General features: G+C 35.6%; 2 protein-coding genes across 3 annotated transcripts in view; both read right to left on the reverse strand.

Moving 5' to 3' along the window:
- Positions 1-23207, reverse strand: part of LOC128205621 (zinc finger C2HC domain-containing protein 1A-like) — a 30544-nt gene extending 7337 nt beyond the window's left edge. Inside the window, exons 1-9 of one of the 2 annotated variants that reach the window (XM_052907381.1) lie at positions 23140-23207; positions 17775-17842; positions 11738-11854; positions 8816-8954; positions 7748-7899; positions 7498-7594; positions 6720-6788; positions 3084-3166; positions 1010-1122 (exon numbers count right to left, since the gene is read on the reverse strand). In XM_052907381.1, coding sequence (XP_052763341.1) covers positions 1010-1122; positions 3084-3166; positions 6720-6788; positions 7498-7594; positions 7748-7899; positions 8816-8954; positions 11738-11854; positions 17775-17842; positions 23140-23146 — 845 coding nt within the window. In that variant the 5' untranslated portion in view covers positions 23147-23207. Of the gene's footprint in view, positions 1-1009; positions 1123-2330; positions 2351-3083; positions 3167-6719; positions 6789-7497; positions 7595-7747; positions 7900-8815; positions 8955-11737; positions 11855-17774; positions 17843-23139 lie in introns of both variants that reach the window. The other variant, XM_052907382.1, reaches the window with a different exon arrangement.
- LOC128205622 (uncharacterized) lies at positions 18946-19957 on the reverse strand. Its single transcript, XM_052907383.1, has one exon. The coding sequence runs from the start codon at positions 19770-19772 to the stop codon at positions 19071-19073; it is 702 nt and encodes a 233-aa protein (XP_052763343.1). The 5' UTR covers positions 19773-19957; the 3' UTR covers positions 18946-19070.
- Positions 23208-23726: the final 519 nt, after the last annotated feature.

A 23726-nucleotide genomic window follows, 5' to 3' on the forward strand; every position in this document is an offset into this window, starting at 1 on the left:
ACTTTGATAATGAAACATTTGTTGATGACAATGGAATCCACATTACCCGGTATGGGCTATACTTTAAGGTCAGGAAACTACTGTCATAACAGCATAAACTTTTAAGGTTGATAGATGAGCTCAATTTATTCTGATCAGACCATATTAGGCTGTTATCCCAAACAGCAATGGTATTATAATCTATCCATCCCCCTTAAAAGCAATAGAACCACTGGAATTACATATTATTACCAAAATCAATAATAAATCATTATTTTGTTACCTCGACAGTCCCAATTTCTTATAATATCTTAAGTCCCTTAAAACAGTACCAAGCAAAGCTCACTATTTTTATTTTAGGGACAATTATGTAATTATTTTTTTTGAAGAGTTTAGAGCGTCATAGAATAATCATGATTAAATATGATTCATTAGCCTGTTATGCTTAAGACATTTTGGGAAATTGGGCCCATTGATTCAATATTATGTGATGATACCATCAGTAGCCCTTCCATCACAAACATGCAATTAGTATTTTATTTCACTTATTTATTTTAATGTCACTACCACAAGCACTGGCTGAACCGAAATATTAATTAAGCTTTAGGCTTCTGTCCGCCAATAATATAAATAAAGCAATTAACATGTGGTCATTTAGTTTGGTCATTTTTTTATGTTTGTGGTATATGTGCTGATATACATATTAGGATGTGGTTTAAAAATGCTGGTATGAGTAGTAATATTGTAATGAACCATTCTTAAAATAAAAATAGCCCCAACCTTACATGCAAAATATGAGATATGTACTGATTAACTCTTTGTATTAGCATTTTTCAAGCTAGGTTATTTATACTAACTTTCCATGCAAACACCGTACTGATAGATAATTATACCAATACATTATGAATTATTAACTAACAATTATTCCACGTGCTGTTACAATGTTATTCCCTTAAACCACCCGTATTTTCCAATCATGCAACCAATATAAAGGGTTACAAAGGTCAAAGGGTCAAGGTCACATGACTACCTGGTAGGGGCTGCCCTGCCCCTTGCTTGCAGTGATATGCTTGAGGGGCCCACAGAAGGGCCAGAGACCCTTGGTGAGGGGCTCTTCTTTGAAGGTTCAGAATACTTGCTGGCCTGTTAAGTGGTATGCCATGAATATATTATGTAAGATGATCATTAACGAAACAGTTTCATAAACCATAGCCATAAAGTCACATGTGCTGATTGTTCAGAACTTTGTTAAAATGAACAACGTTGTTAACAGAATCGTTTTAACTTTAAAGGTGAAATATTTTATAAATTGCTGACAATTATTCACGAAAAGGAAGCAAGCAGTGATCAAAACTAGCACCAGCCGGCAAGCCAAGCTTGTAAAATGCTATCTGGGCTTGCTCAAATTCTTGATTTTAATAGTAGAGCTTGTTGAAAATAAATGATGCCAAACACTATAGTGTATTAGAATTTGGACTTATTATTTCTTAAGTCTTATTTCGAAGAGTAATAGCATAGCGGAATCAGTTGTTTCAGTATTTGTGAAAAGTCACCACAATCACATGTGCGTCCATAAAACTCCTTAGAGTATCAAAGATTTGAAAGTTAAAAACTACCCAGTTAACAATATTGTTAGCTTTAACAATTGTTTTAACAATTAGTCCATTGTCTATATAAAGATTTCTGTGTCCAACTAACATGAGTTTGAGTAATAAAAATGTTTTCAAGATTAGAATGAAGCAGGGGTTTTTGTCAAAAGTTCAGATTATTTCTGAAATCAGAATTAAAAGCTTTTACATTCAACCTGTTGTACACAAGTTGTTTTTGCTGGGATATTTAAAAAATAAATAAATAGGGAATACAGATGACCCTAGAAACAATTTCAAAAAGGGGTCCAAGCCCTTTTACCCAGCTTTTGGCAAGAAAAAAATCATCCTCAAACAGACCTCAATGGGTATATCAATAAACAGACTGACAGACAATCTAACTTAAAAAATGAAATATCAACACCTTTAATAATGCATTGTTCTTACAAAACAATGCTGTTGAAATATAAAACAGCTATTTTCACCATCAATGCTCAGAAAAGCCATATTTAATTCTTAAGTCGGGCCACAGATTTTAGAGTAAATTAAAGTCAGACTTAAAACCTTTCATTATCATGAGTCCAAGCTGGTATCCAGTGCTGAGGATTTCGCTATCGAAGTGAAAATAAACATTCAAGTGTAACTGCTTGAATTAAACATATAAGCTCGTGTTATAAAGCAATTAATCCCATTAGAACTTGTACATGTATATTTACTTACAACACACAATAAGTCTCAAACCACACCGATTATTTTATATGTTACCTAACGTTTTCTTCACCCATCTAGGATTTTAAAAACAACATGCTTGATACAGATTAAAAAAGCTTATATTTATTCCACTGAAAATGGTTATACCGAGAAATGAAAAAACAACATAAGTCCATGCTCTAAAAGCTATTATTTGGAGCTGATCTACATACAATATGTCACCTCATTATGTATAATAAACAGTGAAACAAAACACAGAAGTACTTTCAAAGACAAAAGAATGAATATAATAGACAAATAATATCTGAACAATATTTATTGTATAAGACACAGTGGTATTGCTGTGTTTAAATGCAGCTGTATAAAACACAGTGGTATTGCTGTGTTTCAATGCAGCTGTATAAAACACAGTGGTATTGCTGTGTTTCAATGCAGCTGTATAAAACACAATGGTATTGCTGTGTTTAAATGCAGCTGTATAAGACACAGTGGTATTGCTGTGTTTAAATGCAGCTGTATAAGACACAGTGGTATTGCTGTGTTTCAATGCAGCTGTATTGCTATGTTTCATTGCAGCTGTATGAGATACAGTTCAATTTCTCTGTTACATTGCTGCTATGAGGTTTTATGGCCATAGTTGTGGCAGCATCCAGGGAGATTTAGAGAGACTTAACTCTCCTTAACTTTGCTTAAGCAAACTTTTGTAACAGCTTTTAAAGGAAGTCCTAAAACTCAAAGCCTCTGTATTTTTTCTTCACTTACATTAACAGAAGTTCCAATTTGTAAGCCCCTAACCCACATACATACCGCATAGCCCTGCTGTGGGGCCCGTCCCCTGGGTGCAGCAGCCCCTCCCCGTCCGGTCGAACCCGCAGGACTCCGACCTACATCTGAAATATACGGAGAAAAAAATGTCCAGCCGATATTTGATATAAAGTGGAAAGCTGATACACACTGATAGAAGTCAACACAATACTTTTACACTGAAAAAAAAGATCACAAAAAAGCAACCTCAACTTTACTACTTGTAAAATGGACAAGCTGAAATTTAGAGTGAGAGAAACATATACATGCCCATTTAGCATGTAATAGGTATATCCTTTTATGATTATTACAAAGTTTCTGTATCTCTGTTTTATAAGCAAAAAAGCAATAAAAAGCAAAAAAATTGTTTATGCTTTCAACAGCAACAATAATGCTCTTTACCATTATAACTTTCAACCAAACTGCACTCGGAAAGAAAAAGTTTATCCAGAGAGATGGACCTTGACTTATAACATAATATTATGCGTAGTATTATTTTTGGTATGAAGTGTTTATGAAGCAACATAAATAAGAGTGACGCTGAGACTAGAGAACACCATCGCCAGTTGTACAAGGGACATAACTCGACAATTATTAAAGTTTGTGTACCAAGTGTCATTAAAACATCTGGAGCAATTATGACCAAGGTTGAAGTTTTTGCAACAACGACAAGGCCAAAAACCAAGGTTATGACAATACCACTTTAGTGGTTTGATGGGAGTGCTCCTGCTTTGGTGTCATTTGACCTATACAGAATTTAATGACATTTAACCTAAAATATTTATTTTTTCTTCAGATTTATCAAAGGGGTCACTCCTACCAACTATCTAGCATAAAATAACTATGAATTACTGCAGTTTAACAATGTCAGAAACTCTAATAATTCCTAAATATCTTAGGTTAAATGTCACTAAATGTTGTACAGGTCAAATGACACCAAAGCAGGAATTCATTCCCATCAAATCACTGTGAATACCACAATGTCTTTTCCAAAAAAGAGACAAGATAAAAAACAATATGCAATGAATGATAAGTCAGTACAGAGATTATTACACATTCTTCAGTTACAGAAACAAAGAGTTACAAGTACAGGTACAAGTATTTGTTAGTACTTTGGACACTAGACAAACCTAAACAACAAACATCTACACTTAGCTATCATCAAGTAAGAGCTATAATGTGAACCAATACTTGTGCAGATTAATTGTTACATAGTATAATGACTTAATACATTTGCTCCAAAACCTGTGAAGAAATTGGGATGAATTTGATACCAGCCACTAATGATGGTGCGATGATCAAATGTAATTGAATAATCATTGATGGGGACCAAACATCGACCATTATTAATAAATTAAGTTCAAGAATAAGCAATTTTAAAATTAGAAACAAAAACAGGCATATCAAATCATTTGTAGAGTCATCACATATAAAAATTGGTGCTGTGAATGTACAGAAATTAATTCAAATTTTGATTTTTTGTCATTTAATATGTTTAGGTAATTTTGAAATACATAAGACATTTAGGTTGTTGAAAAAATATAAATGTTACTTTCATACCAATATTTGGTATGAAGTACACTGTTGACAATTTCCGATACAATGGTCGATTATGAGTGTCCATATCGATTATAAAATTTCTCGATTATCCAACACTGCCAGCCACAATGAATTTTCTATACACCCTTAACTACTGTGCCAAAGTGGATTTGAATTTGATTTTACAATCAAGTTTGGGAGCAAACTGCATTTTAATGATAAAATAACTTCCATCATTACAAATCAATACTGGACAGTTATTTTTTGACAAAGGTATATAACAGGTTTCGAAAGACAGGAAAAGAAAGACAAAAAAAAGATCAAGAAAATATCTGTACAGAAATTTAAGGTATTTTTAAAAAGTGAAATCCAATTTGGCACAAAATTATGCCATGATAATGTTTGTGGAATTACTTATTTGAATGAAGAGTTCAACAAATCCACTGAGATTAAAAAATGTGGAGTTCTATCGTAAACTTAAGAAGAAATGCTGAAACTACATGTAGGGGCCTTGTTATTAGCTAGTCAGTATCCAAAAAGATTGTATGATCTGGATATTCAGTTGGATACAAAGCTGAGTATCAGAAATCAAATTAAGATTTTAATAAACCTTGTATTATATTTCATTCAAACTATTTGTTTCAAATTGTATCTCATTTCGACCCAGAATGAACGATTAAAAAATTGAGCGACACACAACACATTTGTTCATAAAAAAGTCTATGTATTCAAGAAATGTGACTAGCTGTAATTGCCATTCTGAGAATAAGAGGCATTGAAGCAAAACAAATTTTACAAACTGCACACATGGGAAAAATAAATGATTCCACAAAATCATTCTAAACTGCGCTAACACCTGTAATATACCTTTGTCATAAGACTGTACAAGAACTAGATTTTGGCTGAGTTTCTGAACTTGTGGCATTGCCATTTGCAGCTGAAAAGTTAAACTCTGTCTACACAGAACATGCACATGCAAACAGCATTTGAATAAACTCGACCTATAAACAAAAGCACAACACCCATCATGTTATTTCTCAGTTGGTCCAAGCCCTGATTTCTCAAACAAGCTTAAAGGGACTAGACACCAGATGGTCCAAGAATAGGCAAATACAGTATTTCCTCAAAATAAGCCTAGAATTGTCAATTCGAGCTAGCTGAAAGCCCATAAAACATCATTTTATATGGTTAAAAAAATAAACACACCAATCATGTTGCTGTCTCATCTTTGTATACCTGTTTAAAATAGCGCATAATGGTTTCCCAGTTTAAATCATACCATTTATGAGTACAGATAAATATACCAATCTTATTTTTATTAAACTGACTGGGATTTTAAGGGGTAGACAACCCTAGTATATTTCGAATTGGAAAAATGAGCATAACTGTAGAAGATGCATGTGTTGTAAGCAATGTGATACATCAGTAAGTAAGATTCAATGCATTGTATACAATGATATAAATTTTATGTAAGTTTTTGACAACTTTCATTTGTTCTTGCAATTGTATCATCTGGAGTCTAGCCTGTTTAAGGTATAATACCATGTAAATGAAGCTTATAATATTGATGCCTCAGACCCGATATTATCTTGTACTTATTTATTTTAGCTCGATTGTGACAAAAGCTTATAGAATCACTCTCGAGTCCACTTCCTGGGTAGAAACCAGTACATGGTCAGGGACGTGATTGACCTGGCAACTGGAGGGCTGAAAGCATTTCAGCCATGGGTTCTTGGGGCACTTTTGAGTCAAAAGCACACTGCCGTAGAAGAAAAACCGGCATTTTAAAAGCTTTTGAGGGTTCTTCTGACCCAATTATTTTTATTTTTTTTTTGGGGGGGGGGGTTGGTTCCTGGGGCCATTAGATCCGCGGAATTCCGCGAATCCGCGGACAAATCACATCCCTGAATTGGTGTCCATTTTGAGTGGCCACAAGAAAGTACCCCTGGTGGGGATGGAACCCACCTCTTAGGTGAGAATCATTAAAAAGGGTATTGGTTATTGATTACCAGTAATATTATGTAAAATGAATAACCAAAAATCATTACAAATAAAGTTATATCATTTTGTATGGAAATCACAGCACAATCAAGCACCTACCGGATTTTGAGGCTCCCGGGGGTGGGGCTCTGCTACTGGCTCCTGGTCCTGCCCTACCAGCAGGGGAACCTGCATTATACACATGGTACACATAACATTTACACAACAAGCAGGTACAGTATGATGATAATGACCATGCAGTGTATTGTTCGTTGCAGTTATCAAGAAACTAATTAATACAACATTTTCTGGATTTTTTTACTTATAGCTTCAGCTCAGATTCACTTCAGCTAGATTTATAAATAATGAAAATTAGCATTGATTGGTCAAAGGTAAGCTCTCACAAGCTAGGCAAAGGTCAGCCAAAGAAAAAGCCTATAAAGTTTCAAATTCCTATTTCTTACCATTCCTTAGTTATAAAGAAGATAGTGATATTAATATTTCACCTACACTTGGTCCAACTAGAGAATCCACCTGGGACCCCTGTCTCTCTAACCTGAGATAAAGCCTCCCCAATTCACCCTGTATTTATGACATTAGGTCTACATATAGTAGACAACAAGACATGAGGCCAATAGAAGAAGGAGCCTTCCGTAGACGCCCCATATTCCCATTACTTGCCTATACTCCCCCGGTGGGTCAACCATAGGAGCCAAGGGCAGATGGGACGTAATACACCGCTAGATAACTCATGTGTCCCTTACATGAGTAGAAGCCTTCCCTAGACGACTCGTATCCAGTTATCCACCATATCCATCCATGTGGGTCCTCCAGGAGAGTCCTTCTTGGACTTATAAAGTCAGGTTAATATAATATGGAAACGAAATATAACTCATACCTGAGGAGTAGCCTCCCCTAGACGCCCCGTATCCACCGCTGGTAGGTCCACTAGGAGAGTCCATCTGGGACTTCAGTTTCGGTTTGGGTGGCTGATACTGAAGTAAAATGGAAGGGTGAATTACTATTTGTTTACAGTATTTGTTTATAGACAAGATATTTTTCAGTGCTACAAGACCAAATATTTATATAACAGAATGATAAAAGATTTTTTTTTTTTTTAAGTTAGTTAATATTAATTATTTACATACCTTGGCAGCTGCAGCTCGAGCCTTCTCCTGCTGTGAGGGTTCACGTTTCTTGTTCACGTTTATGCGTTTTTGTTGCTCCTGACAGAACGAAATGTGACGCTCTGCTGCTTTCTCGTTAAACCGGCGTGCACAGTGTGGGCACGTAACATAGTCTGCAAGCAGGCAGTGTATTAAATATAAAACAAGAGCAATGCAGGAACATAGCAATGGCCTATCCCTGTTCTAGTGGTAACACACTTGACTGTCAATCCAGGGATCGCCGGTTAGATTCCCCGCCACATCACTAAAGTATACTTATCGTCTCCCCATTAAATGGGGGTCCAGTGTGACACGTTAAAGAACCAGGGTAGCTCTAATCAGGGTTACATTTTGTCTGTTCACGGAGCACTCGCCGAGTGGTCCTTGCCAGAGTATAAGTATAAATAAACATACACACCCCGCGTAATTGTTATGCTAATATCTTAGATTGGTTTCTGAAATATGAACACATTAGTTATAAAATCACAGTCAGGCTAGATCTATTTTCAACATGTCATATTACAAGCAAGTTAAGTCAAGGTTGTCTGGTTAGCGCACTCTCTTCCCACCAAGGAGACCCGGTTTCGATTCCCAGCCTGGGTGCATGTGAGTTTGGTTAGTGGTCACCAAGCAGGACAAGTGGGTTTTTTACGGGTACTACCCTTTCCCCAACAACACCACAGTCTTGCGCATCATCATGCCAACGAGAGTGACTTAGTATAAATTATCATAACTTTCTTTATAATCATTATAAAAAATATAACGTTTAAACTAACTGAAGTAATTTCACTTGATTAAGGGTCTAACTCAGGTCATATGGTATAATACCTTAATAATATCAAAGATACTTTGTTTTTCATAAACTTAAAGTAATAAACATACTGTTACGTTAAAAACACTGTTAGTTCTATTAAAGTTTGACAATGAAAGATTAAGGAAATCAACTTAAGTTTAGAAATGACTTCAAATGTTTTATGGTGGTCCAGCTAAGGCCTTCGCTGCCATTCATAGTAATGTTAATAACCCGTATGATTCTTTAAAGCCACTTACCAGGGTTGAGGGAAGGTGGTGGTGGAGGGGGAAGGGGGTCACCCCTCTCCATTGCAACCTGGGCCCCCTTTGCTGCCCGGATGTTAGATATAAACTCCTGGTGCTGGGATCGCCAGTTCGACTTCGGAGGGGCAACATTCTGTGAAGAGGAAAATATTTTAATTATTGAATATAATTTAATGGGTTTTTTTATGAAAATTCCTTTAGTGTATCAAAGCCAATGGGTGATGGACGATGGTTGAGGATAGTCGTATGATTTTAAAAGATCAACCTCAGGATAACTTTTATAAGACAAACATTTACCAACCATACAGATATGTGAATATAAGGTTCTTATGGAAAAAAAGTACAAACAATATTTGGAAGTTCGATAAATTTAACAATACTGCCTTTAAAGACGTTTGCCTCCATAGCTGAAAAGAACTCTGGTTTCCCACTTCAACTTTCAAAAAGGCCTACCACGAATTATAACATTTGTAACAAATTTCTCTTGGAATTCTACATGCAAATAAAGGAGAGTTGCATGATACATGCATAATAACTATTTCAAGAACCATTTTGTATGATTGTAACTTCTGCTTCTCGATTGAGCAGTAAACGCATGTCAGGTTTTTTCACCAATCGTTTTACAAAAGTAAACAGGAATAATTGTTCAGCTGAGAATTATAGTTTCACATCTTTTTTAAAATTCATTTTTCCCAGGTATGTTAGTAGAGGGGGAAAAATTGGTGAATAATTAATGTCATGACAAACAGTTTGGATTATAATATGTGAACAGGTAAATTTTGAGTGTGACATATGTTTTCCCTGGTAATATGAGAAAATGACCTTGGAATTGGAAAATTTTGTGACATTATTCAGAAAGTTTGATTATTTTATCAATAATTAATTATGTAGGTTGTACATAACAAAAAATCTTTTTTTACCATTTATTTCTGATGTTTTATAAAATCATCAAGAAATAATAGTAGTTTTTGAAATATTTTTTTTAAAATTCAGAATTTCTATTTTGGAATTTTTATTCAACAATTATTTTTATTCAACAATTACGAAATAATTTTAACATTTAGAATTGTTTTATTCAACAATTGGGATTTTTTTTCAAAAATTGGGAATTTCTATTCAACAATTGGGTAAAAAACATACTTTTTGGCATTCAGGTTACATAACCAAATATCAGCTATAAAATTGACCAGAAAAAAAGGCCTAGGTGAAAATAATGCAAACGGTTTAGAAGGGAAAAGCAAACTTAAGGGGAAAGACTGGTCTACTGGCCATATTGGCATGGGAAAAAATATATATCAGTGTTAAAGACATGCATCAATGGATCAGAGCTTGGAATAATTTCCTCATAAACTTTTTAAATAAATTGTGCTTCAGTTACCAGAATGAATCTTTATGACAGTAAAACAAAATTATCTTGCAAATTTTATCCGAATCATTTTAATGATGAATGTATATTTCAAGGATGACAAATACCTTAAATTCCAATTATTGTATCTGATAATTCTATAATGAGCAAATAAATGAATGTCCGCTTTGCTTAACTCACATTTTTTCTGTCTGATGTACAACCATTCAGTGTTAAAACTAATCATGTCATGTAAGCTAAATAATGCAAAAGAAAAGAATTCCGCAAATTGAATGATTTTTTTGTCCCCTGCTGGGAGCACCCACTTTTTAAAAATGTGATTTGGTCAATATGACAATTCTGGGGTCATTTATTAACCCTGACGCTCAAAGTGCAATTAATCTGGTTGTTGATCAAAATCAGTCAGGATATTATTTAGTTAGAAATCCGAATGAAAATGGGATCGTGGACCTCTATATGTCAGTGAAGCTATCAGGGATGTGATTGACCTGGCAGTCGGAGGGCTGAAACATTTTCGGCCATGGGTTTATTGGGCGCTCTTTGGGTCAAAAGCGCACTGCTGTAGAAGAAAAAATGGCTTTTTAAAAGCTCTTTTGAGGGCTCTCCTGACTTTAAATTTGAAGCAAACTGGAATATTAACTTAAACAACTGAAAGCAACCAAATAAAAAAAATTTCAGGTATTTTTTTGGGGGGGGGGGGGGAGGGGGGGCCATAAGATCCGCGGAATTCAGTGAATCCACGGACAAATCACATCCCTGGCTATTAAGCTGGTGAGATAAAAACTTAGAAGGTATTTATTCACAGATGTGATTCTGGAACCTCTTTTGTCAGACTGGCTGACAGTATTCTTGTCGGCCCCTTTACATTTTCAAATCAACAGAGATGCAAGAACAATATTATTATTATGAAATATTTTAAAATCAAATAAGTGCATGCTTGTTGAATATCAAAATAACTGTAGACAACACTTATACTTAAAGACATGCCTTCATGCCTTGATGCTCAATATTTCCTTAAGAACTTAAATGTTGAAATTAATGCCTTCAAAGAATTCATTTACTAATTACGTTTTTTATCAAGTTTGTCAGTCAAAGTCGTTTTTAATTCCCCAAATTTATGTGCAACTTGATTTTACAAGGATATAAAGTCATGAGTTACTTTCTTTCAATAAATATGTAATTATAATTATTCCATTAGGGCAACGGTTTTTCTATGGTGGTAAATCTCCAAGCTATAAAAGACTCCTAAGTTTGAGCAAGAAAGGACATGTTCGCTTTGCCAAACTCACAGTTTTTCTGCTATACTCACTGGCTGAAATAATGAGAATTAATTCATTTCATAATTAATTATTAATTAACAAATAATTTGACTAAAATAGAAATCATATTAAATTTGTAAGATAATTTCACAAAATTCAAAATGTTCATCATGTCTGACACACACTGCCACCTGTAGCCCCTGATTGTAACAGGAAATCTTCGTAATAAACTGTAAGTCTATGACGACTTAACTGTTTCAGGTTCATGGGTTTTGAATAACCATTTATTACCTTTTTCTGGGCCTGCTTAATCTGTTTGAGACTAAGGTCCTCAGTGGCTCGCTGTTTCGACGCGTCAAATGGCTTCCTCTTCTTCTGAACATTCTTACAAGAGGCCTCATGCTTTTTCTATAAAGAAACAAATAAGGTAAGTTAAGTTATAATGTTAAGTAAAAAAGTATCTCTTTTTTAAATGAATAAGATAGTACAAATGAAACATGAGCTATGTATAGTTGAACTCGGTATTGCTTTGGCAGCTCATTCAGGATTCATGTGAAATATGAAAATGTCACCACAGGCATATATAACCTCAGGTGGGCAAAAAAAAAAATGGTTGAAAGCCCAACCACAATAATGAAAACAAGAAAAGCCGCAATACACCAACCCAGGACTTCAATGATTGACAGAAGAACTTCAGCCTGTATTTTTAGTAACAGTGACCTTGACCCTAGGGACCCCAAACACAATCCCATGAAAGGTCTCCATAAACTCTTCCTTTATACCAAGTTTGGTCAAGATCTGTGAACCCTGTCTAAAGTTATTCAGTTTCAACTGTTTTTCTATTTTTAGTAAAAGTGACCTTGACCTTGATCCTAGGGACCCCAAACACAATCCCATAAACTCTTCCTTTATACCAAGTTAGGTCAAGATATGTCAACCCTAACTAAAGTTATTTAGTTTCAACCGTTTTTCTATTTTTAGTAACAGTGACCTTGACCTTGACTCTTGGGACCCCAAACGCAATCCCATGAAAGGTATCAATAAACTCTTCCTATAGACCAAGTTTGGTCAAGATATGTCATTCCTTTCTGAAATTATTCAGTTTCCAAGGTGAGTTTGACTCCGCCCGGCTGCCCGCCCGGCCACCCGCCCAAACAACGATGTTCGTCATTCTAATAACCATAATAAGGAAAATGAAACTCTTGTCCCCTAGGCATACAAAAGCACATGGGTGGGGTGGGAGGCCCAACCACTGTAAAAAATGAAACTTGCTTGTCTACTTAGACATACAACAGCACATGGGGGTTACTTGGGGGTGGGAGGCCCCAACACTCATAATGAGGAAAATAAAACTCTAGTCCCCTAGGCATACAACAGCATGTGGGCGGAATGGGAGGCCCCATTACTGTAAAAAAATGACAGTTGCTTGTCTCCTTAGACATACAACAGCACGTGGGGGTAAAATGTAATTTAACTCTGTCATACATTAACTGCAGGTAGGCTCAGGTGAGTGAGGGTGGGTCAGGTCCAACCACTATAAGGAAAATGCAACTCTTTCCCTAAAGAATAACTTTGAAGATCCTAAGGTAAAGAAAAAGCAATTCAAAATGAATCCATGAGCTTAAAATTAATATAAAAGCACAAAGCACCCCTAGATTAGTCTATCATCATTGTATAAAAGAGCGTATATGTCTTAATGATCAGTATTTTTATTAACACAATACTTGAAAGCACTCATAGCAAATTTCCATTGAAAACAAGTGCAGTTAATGTATCTACTCTTTGAGCACAAATAAAAGAGAATGCATACTTTAATTATTCAGTGCATTGTTAAAATGGCCTTCGATGATGTTTGCTTAAGTTTCTAATTAAATACAAGTGGGAAAAGTAAATACAAGCCACTTTAGGGCTATTCAATAGTAAGTATGTAAAATGCTACTTAATGCTACTTTCATGCTTCTGTGTTCAAAACGAAATATTAAAAATATAAAGTACACTGTATAAAGTGATCAAATTACGATTTTTTCATCATAGAGCTCGATCAATTTATTCTCACCAAATAAAAAATGAAAAGAAGACATTCACCAGAGTCTCGGTATTCAAAAAGCATCTCATATGTTAATAAGTTATTTTCCTTATGTATCTCTCTTACCATATGATTATCATTATAATTTAATTTTATCTGAAATACTTTATTTTCAATAGTACTCATTTAAACACAACAACTTAATATTTGAATGTTAAAAACACATAACTTTTCTTTTAATTTGACTTTGAAAATATTAAGGAAATTGACTTTAAAGTTAACAAGAGCCGTTGTAAGACTATGCGCTTCTACTTAGAATACAATAACAATGTAATAATACTTAGTTTGGTCTCTTTATGTCAAACCTAACTAAAATTATTTGATACATAAGGTGATTTTGATGCTGCCCTCCCACCAGCCCGCCCAAACAATGATGCAAGTCATTTAAATAACTTGATTTTACATTATGAAAATGTGGTTAAATATATACAAATATGCCTTTCAAAGGAAATTAAAAAAAATCAAAATAAAATCAAGGGCAACAATTTGTATTTAGGCTTGTAAGACGGTCGTAAATAATTTTGAATTTTATTAAGTGCATTTAATGAACGGCATAGAAGTTTTTTTTTATTAAAATCCCAACTTGACTTTGACTTTTACTTGCCTAAAACTTTAACCTAAGTCAATCAGGGGCCATAACTTGTATTCAGGATATGGAGTTATGTAACGTCATTGATGGTCCTGAACAATTGTGTGAAGTATTAAGTCAATTGAATGAAGGGTATAGAATTTATTAAACAATATCCGGGATTCCCAACCTGCCCTAAAACTTTAACCTAAGTTCCATAGTCAATCAGGGGCCATAATTTGTATAAAAAATAATATGGAGTTATCTAACCTCATTATGTGATGGCTCTGAACATCTGTGTGAAGTATTAAGTCAATTGAATCAATGGTATTGAAGTTTTAAGTGAAAATCCCAACTTGCCCTAAAACTTTAACCTGCCCTAAAACTTTAACCTAAGTCAATCAGGGGCCATAACTTGTATTTAGGATAATATGGAGTTATGTAACCTCATTGTGTGATGGTCATGAACAACTGTGTGAAGTATTAAGTCAATTGAACAAAGGATATAGAAGTTATTAATAAATATTCCAACTTGCCCTAAAACTTTAACCTTAAGTTCCATAGTCAATCAGGGGCTTTAATCTGTGTAAAGAATAATATGCAGTTATCTAACCTCATCATGTGATGGCCCTGAACAACTGCGTGAAGTATTAAGTCAATTGAATGTAGGGTATTGGACTTATAAGTGAAAATCCCAGCTTGCCCTAAAACTTTAACCGGACACTGGGGCGAGTAGTATAACCCACCTATTCTTCGAATAGTTGAGCTAAAAAATGACTTAAAAGTTTTATGAACTAAACTTTCACAGGGCCGGTATGAATTCATAAAGCATCTTAAGTCATTCCTTAACTGAAGTTGATTTCTTAAATTTTTCATAGTCAAATTATAAGGAAAGTATAAGTGTTTTTAAAATAAAAATATCTATATATATTCAATAAAATCAATGTTGATAAAGTATTTCAGATAATTTTAAGTTATTATATCAAATGATCAGTGAGAAACTTCTATTAAAGTTTGGCAATGAAAGATTAAGGAAATTGACTTAAGTTAAGAAATGACTTAATAGATTTTATGAATTATACCAGTGCTTTGTTTTGAAATCTATTAGAACACACATATATTTATCATAACAATGGGTCATGAGCAAAAAACCTGAGAATCCCAGGCGCTTTTAGGTTTTGTGCAGACTGTCAGACATTACCTGGAGTGAGTGTCAGTTATCCACTTTACCCAGCATCTCAAGTCAATATACACATTGCTTTTCCAGAGTGTGAAGTTTATTCTTCATCATTTTTTTTTGTGTGCATCAGCAAGCAATATGTGAGCAATATGTGTGTGCATCATAACATCTAGGCAGGCTTTAGCTAGAAGTCTCAGTCTTATGCTCATGATCAAGCCATGGTTATGAAAGATCTATTCCCGATTCCAAGCAACTGATGAGTCATTCAAGCAGATAGGAAAATGAATCACTGTCTGTCTACATATTGGGTAATATAGGCCGACATTATAAGTTTTCTGTCTCTTTTGACATCTATTGAACATTTGGATTTATTAGTGGTCAACGTTATATTTTGTCCAAAAAGGATAGCAATATATTAAAAATGTTCCAATACAATTATTTCAGTAATTACAGACTAACAAACTTTAACCATTAATAAATAAGTCTGTGTTTATAAACCACAAATATAATAATATCGTGGACATACAACTCATGAATATGTTTTATTCAAAAGAAAATAAATTCTCATAATAGCAGCCAAAAAAGACATCAATTTCTCATTTGATTCTTTGAAGATATAATCAATTTAATCTTAATTTACATTTCCTTTCAAAATGGCTCTTTAAATTCAAATTCAAATTCAAATTCACACATAAATATTTCTCTTCAATGAATGAAACTTAATATATAAGAGAGTAAATAAAGTCAACCATTATTAGGTATAAATTATGCTTGACATTACGTTGTAGTTTTAACAAAGCAAACAGACTTAGGAATCCATTGAAACTAACTCATTTTCACTTCGGATTAATACTTATATTGACCCCATGGCCAATAGATAAAGTTCTTTAAATTATGAATATATATATATATATATATATATATATATATATATATATATATATATATATATAATATACATATACCCATGTTTTTTTATCATCTTATTTCTTTATTATTACTTTAATTCATGATGCATAGATCAGTTTTAGGTCATTTATGATTTATTTGCATCAAAACCTGGGAGCTCGGGTCAATTAAAAGCCTTTAATAAATTTGGTACAAGTTTTCAAAGAAAAAGTAAAAACGGAAGGCTTTTAATTATTACTTAAAATTGATATATTCATACAGTTGAATCAGAACCCAGTTTCTCGAAACTTCTTCAGTCCCAAGGATTAAGCTAAGCTTACTATTTTTGTTGTTCTATAATATGCGCTATATTTATTTCTTTAAGAGTTTTTAGAAATTATATAGAAATAACCTGTATTGTAATCACAATATACCATTTTTCATTTATCAAAATCCATTTTCATTATGTTTTTGGGCTAATTGAAATAAGCGACTTAAGCCTGTTAAGCTTAAGAAGTTTCGAGAAATTGGGGCCTTGTTATTATAATTCCACTTAATGAAGTTTGGCTGCATAGATAATGTCACAACGTAAAAAGAAATCAAATGTTAAATTAAGTTTTTCTAAAACATATATCTGCTGGCCATTTTTTTTTTCCTATCATCTAAAAGATGAAACTTATTATATAAGTTTGATCCAGCAGAATGATTGATTGATTTTAAGTTTTCAAACTTATTTGTCATACTTATTACGTTTTGAAACAAAATACTCTGATAACAGATCGTTTGGGCTAGAGTGGAAATTTGATCCTTTTTACTGAAAACTGAAACTTAAAATTGATGATTTTATCAGACTTACATGTAGTTAAACTTATAATATTAAGTTTAACTTAAATTGAACTGTTAAGAGCATTATTGTACTTACTAGCATGTGTTATAAATTTATTAATGATGAATTATAATTATCTAATTGTACAACAATAAGGCCTAAAAAAAACATTTGGTTTGGGTAACCCAACCCTACCTACGAAAAAAGTGCCGACCCTACCGTTTTTATAGTCAGTTTAAAAAAAAAAAAAAAAAAAAGTTAAAACGTAGAATGCTTTATGCAGAAGATTACTTTAACACCATTCTCCAATGATGAAAATAACATCCTTATATAAAGCCTAATAAAATAAAATAAAAAGCCTACCTACCCTACCTATTTTTGAAAAGAATGTAACCCTAACCAAACTTTTTTTTTAGGCCTAAGGTTTGTAATAATTACCTTGAACCTAAGAATCTTACAGTTGTGCACAAAGAGATGTATACATGTTTAAAATAAACATCTTTTTTATTAACAATGGCATGTATCATCATTTACTAATAATACATGCACTTGCATGTACAATAATGCTCTAAAACAGTTCAATTTCTTAATAAAGGTAATAAGTTAGTTTTCATTCGATTAGAACATATTTGAAAAATAAATAAAATTAAGATATATTTATGAATTCATTTCACACATGTGCAACTCACAGTAACTCCATATAAAAATAGAAGGAATTATGACTGCTGTGCACTCAAGCCATCTCTAATATATTATGACTCATCTTCTACTTCAACTTACCAGGGACTCAGGCACGAAGGTTCTACCACAGGTTCGGCATGGTCGCAAGTCTAGCTTCACGTTTCTTCCTGAAATTCAGTTACAAAATACATTTAAAAAACTGAGCTAAACATTATTATTGTAGTGTGTGCATAAGTGTCTTAGAACCAGCCACCCAGTTAGCTCAGTTGGTTAGTGCGCCGTGCTAGTGTTCCGACGGTCATGGGTTTAAGTCCCACAATGGGCGCACTTTTCCTCCCAGGTTTACCACAATGGTGGCAGTGATAAACAGCAAGAGAGCCTCCATCGGCTTAAAAGATTAATGGGGGAGGAGTGTAGTTGGGTAGGTTAGAACCAGCTTCCCAGTTAGCTCAGTTGGTTAGAGCGCCGTGCAAGTGTTCCGGTGTTTCAGTGTTCGAGCCCCACACTGGACACTATTCCTCCCAGGTTTACCACATTATACATATAAACACTTGTAGTTCTACTTATCAATGTAAGGATTTTGATAAAAAAGCCTGAATACTCAGAAGTTCAATAATATATAAAAAAAAAAATCCGGTCAGGTCTTAACTCCTGTGTGAGTACCCATGTGACTTTGGTCACCATGCAGGACAAGTGGGTTTTTCCTCCAGGTAATCTGGTTTCCCCAACATTACATGCACACCATGTTATAGCTAGGGTATAGCACCCAGACGTCCTTGTTTCCCACCACTATCTCTTCAGCATGCTGTCCCTTCAGCAAAAACAAAGGAACCTGTTGGAAATAAGTGCTTGCAGGGTTATCCTTGAACACAAGGTCTAAAGAAATATATACATACATACACCATACTTTCGCATAAAATTGTGCCAACGAGAGTGATTAATATAGTGTTGAAATAACTTGTTCAACAAACAAAATTGTAAAAAAATAAAGTTTTACTCATAAAATACAGTTCCTTGAGTTTGATACAGTACTGATCAATTGTTTTTGGAAAAGACCGAGTTCAAGACCGAGTTCTTTAAAAAGATATATGCATATTGATATATGCAAATTGCTCATAAAGCAGATATTCAGATTTTTCATCTACATCTACATCTATATGTTACGTCATCTCAGTCACGCTTGACTTTTATGTGACGGGTGGTATAGGGTCAAGAAAAAAGAATGAAATGATAGGAAAGATTAGAGTAAGCGGATAGATAAAAGAAGAAAAAGTCTAAAGTACTTATTGTCAGTTACGTTTTCACCTCCTTAACCTAAGCCAATCCGGTTATGGTGGCCACTGCCGGCACAGCCTTAAGAATCCTCGAAAGCTACTTGTAACTGACCCCTAACCCTTAAGAGAAGACGGTGGACAGCCCCTGCTTGAAGGATACCAAGTCTGGGGCTTCAACAATGCTTGATGGTAGCTTGTTCCACTCTGTGATGGTCCGTGGAAAGAAGGAGAACTTGTAGTAAGAGGTAGAAGTTGATATCTGTGTAAAGTTCCTGTTGTTAGAGGTTCTTGTGGAGCGGTTGGAGGGAGTGAGGTAGGAATCAGCTTGTATGTCGACCAGGTTGTTCACGATCTTATACATCATGGTCAGTTGTGCCTTGGTCCTACGCGATTCTAAGGTCTCCCATCCAAGATCTTCCAGCATGGATGTTACACTACTGGTGTTGTGATAGCGTTTTGTCACATACCTTGCAGCTCTTCTCTGAACCATTTCAAGCCTCCTAATGTGTGTTTTGGTGTAGGGGTTCCAGACTGTTGAGCAATACTCAAGTTGTGGGCGCACTAAAGCGTTGTAGGCGCGGGCTTTCGTTTCTTCACTTGAGATACGTAGATTGCGTCGAAGAAATCCCAAGGTTGAGTTGCCCTTCTTAGCGATCTTACTGATGTGAGTGTCCCAGGAGAGGTTGGTACAGATGTTCAAACCAAGGTATTTTGTACAGTCTTCTGTTTCTAATGTATGGCCCTTAAGTTTGTAATCGTGTACAGTTGGAGATCTCTTCCTGTGAACCCGCAAGATGCTGCACTTTTCCGGATGGAAGGACATCCCCCACTTTTCTTCCCATTTAGCTAGGTTGTGTAGATCAGTTTGTAGTTGGTTGCAGTCTGATTGGTTGTCTATCTGTCTGTAAACCACACAGTCATCGGCGAACAGTCTCGTGCTGGATGAAACCTGAAGTGGCAGATCGTTGATAAACGCTAGAAATAATATGGGCCCGAGTACGCTTCCCTGTGGGACTCCGCTGACTACGGGTGCTGGCTCGGACGTAGCGCCATCAACAATTACCCTCTGGGATCTGTTTGACAGAAACGATCTAATCCAAGGCAGAGTAGTTCCTCGAATACCGTAGTGGTCTAGTTTAGCCAAGAGTCGTCTGTGTGGCACCTTGTCGAACGCTTTGGAGAAGTCGAGTACGGCGAGGTCAAACTGTTTTCCTTTACTCATAGAAGATATGAGTTCATCAACCAGTGTTACAAGTTGGGTTTCACAGCTACGCTTACGTCTGAAGCCATGTTGGCTATCTGTGAGGATATCGTGACTGTCGAAGTGCTTCATAACGTTGCTTACAACTATGTGCTCAAGAAGTTTGCAGCATATGCAGGTTAGGGACACTGGTCTGTAATTACTGGCCTTAAAACGTTCACCTTTCTTGAAAATGGCAGAAACGTTGGCAGTTTTCCAGATGGATGGGACCTCCCCAGACTGTAGGCACTTATTGAAGATCGTGCTAAGGTATGGTGCACACTGGTCGGCTAATTCTTTAAGGATTCTGGATGGTATCATATCTGGACCTGTGGCCTTGTTGGGGTTAAGTTTCTTTAACAAAGCTAGTACTCCTTCTGGTGTTACTTCTATGTCATTCATGGATGGGTATGGATCTCCATCGGGTGTTGGTGTATTTGAGTTGTTTTCTTGGGTAAAGACAGACTGGTACTGTTGATTCAGAATGTTTGCTTTGTCTATCGGCTCATTGTGTAGTTTCCCTTTGTCCTTCAAGGGTGCAATGCCGCAGCTATCCTTACGAAGAGCTTTAATATAGGCCCAAAACTTTTTCTGTTTCTTGGGTGGTTGGTCTAGTTCGTCATCATCACCCTCTATTAGGTCTTCGACATGTTTCCAATAAGCTTGGCGTTCTAGTTTCTGCGTGGTGCTTCTAGCCTTTTCATATTTCCGGCGGTCTTCAGCCTTTCCACTTGCTTTTTGTTTTGAGTATAAACGTTTTAGTTTCCTATGTTTTGAGCGAATGTTCTTATCTATCCATGGCTTCTTCAGTTTGTCACCTTTTATCACTTTAGATGGAATAAATTTTTCTATAAGTGATTTCAGAGTCATTTCAAAAGTAGTCCAGGTTTTATCAGCAGAATAGTCACTCGTCTCATTAATGAATTGATTAAAGTTGGAATCCAAATGTTCTTTAATGCTGTTGTAGTCTGCATGTTTGTATAGGTGGACTTTTCTAGGGCACTTCTTAGCTTTCATTGGTCTGAGGCTGGATTCAATGAAGACTGCTTCATGGTCACCAATACCGGGTAGGATCTCGCACTTGTTGATAAGTGATTTGTTGTTGGTGAAGAACAAGTCAAGGATGTTGCTTGAATATGCAGTAATGCGGGTTGGAGAATCCACTACTTGCTCAAGATAGGCATCTTTGGTTATATCAATAAGCTGTTGACACTGTTTTGCATTAGAAGCATAAGCGGTGGGACATTCATGTTTCCAGTTAATATCAGCAAGGTTGAAATCGCCTCCTAGCCAAAGGTGGGCATTGCTAGGAATTCTACTAAGTGTGTTGGCTAGGCATTCTAAATACTCGGGGTCAGACGTTGAAGGTGGTTTGTAGAAAGCCCCTATGTACAAGTGTCGCGATCCTATGACCTTCAGCCTACACCATACCATCTCGATATTGGATTCATCAGTGAGTTCCACGGGACTGTCACTTGTATACTTGTTTGATACTAGGATGAACACTCCGCCACCTTGTGAGCCGGTAGAGCGATCACGTCTATATGGAGTGAAGTTGGGTGGAAAGACTTCAGCCGAACAGATGCTTTCATCAAGCCATGACTCTGTGCCTATGATGATATCTGCCTGTGATGCTGTGATCATGTTCTTTAGTTGTCCAGTCTTCCCTGGGCTCTTAATAGACTGACAATTCAATAACAAGATTCTCATAGGTAGGTCGTTACGCTGATCTGGTGCTTGGTAAGAAGTAGAGTTAACACGTTTATGAGGTGAAGATGTGGCGTTTGGGCAGGAAAAGCTTATCTCACTGTCAGTAGTTGTTACATTGGAAAGGTTCTCATAACTGTTGCTTGTATCAAATATTGTACTATCAAATATTCCTGTTGAAAAGTTTGGTATGCCACACTGAACACATTCCCAACTGTAGTTGGCTAAGGCGTTAAATACCTGGTCATTCATTCCCATACATGCCTGATGGTACCAGCAATCGCAAGTATCACAACAAATGCAGGGTGTTGTCCATTTGCAGGCCTTGCCGCACACAGCACACGGAAACTTGGGGGGTCTTGGTCCTGGATTAGGCTCAGGTGCATAGGACTCCGCAAGAAGTAGGGAGCAAAGGTACAGTAGAACCAGCTTGTTCCTACATACTGGGCCTTTGATGTTTCCCATGTAGAGCTTCATGCTAGTGATGAACTGGGTGGGGAGAGACGGCGGGCTGCTTCGAAGAAGAACAGGGGCATTATCCTTACAAAAATGGTGAGACTCTGGTAAAGATATCAATTTATATACTAGCAAAGAAACTGCTATGAAACCAAAAACAATATTGTGTTTAAAAAGCATTTTTACTTACTTAAAAGTTGAAAAAAAAGGGGTTTCAGGATGTTTACATTTCCATATTGCACCATTTTAACACATAACATAAATTTTAGCATGATTCTTTTGATTTTACATTAACAATTAAAGTCAAATTACACATTTTTCCGAACATATCCAAGAATATTGCGTTTAAAGGAATATATTAACAATAGCCATACCTGTTCATTTAAGGAATGGAAGCTGAGGTGTTTATAATTTTGGTGAACTAAACATTTATAAACAAGCATTTATCAATTTTTAGTTTCATATCAACACAAGGGGGGCATCACTGCAAACAATACAAAACAGCAAATGTACAAGTAAAACATAAAACAAATACTAACAGGTGTCAAACCTCATTTTTGACAATTTTGCACATGATCAGGCAAGTGTGCCTTGGCTACCAATGTAAACAACCATAAATTAAGACCAGTTTTCAGCTTAATTCTCATTCGCAATTGATGTCAACGTAATACACTTTCAATTAATAGAACCTAAAACTGTCTGCAATTTTATAAAGACCAAATGCAACGTTGTTTAGCTCTAAATAATGAAAATAACAAAAAATATAGTTCTAGAAATATTTTCGTACCGTCCATTCTTTCGGTTGACTGGTTATGTCGTAAAGAAAAGTCTCTATCGTTAAAGCGCTTGAAAAAAGGTTGGGTATAAAAGACTGGCCGGACCGGACCAATTCTGGCACAACGGAAATTCCGTACCGGAAAGGAAATTGTTCGGAGGTCATCAACATTTCGTTTGGGTATATAAGACTGGCCGGACCGGACTATTTCCGTACCATTCATAATAATAAGAACAAACAACAATTAACAGCTTATGAAATATCAGTATTAAATATATGATACATAGGTTACATATAATACTTGATAATGTTTAGATCGACACAGCGTGAACAATATTACGGACCGTTTATAGGTCCGTGACAATATGTACATTAAAAAGAAATCCATACAGAGAAAGGTACATCAAAACAGCTTAAATTTATCATGGACCAAATGTATCACATTGCCATAAGTAGAGAGAGTGGGAGAAGAGAAAGGGAGGGGGAGAAGGGAAATGGATCGGAAGAAGGGAAAGGGAGGGGAGAGAGGGGGAGAAGGGAGAGGGAGGGGAAGAGGGGGAGAAGGGAGAGGGAGCTAGGGGAAGACGAGAGGAAAAGAA

The sequence above is a fragment of the Mya arenaria genome, chromosome 10 (genome assembly GCF_026914265.1).
Source record: "Mya arenaria isolate MELC-2E11 chromosome 10, ASM2691426v1".
NCBI classification, from domain to species: Eukaryota; Metazoa; Mollusca; class Bivalvia; order Myida; family Myidae; genus Mya; species Mya arenaria.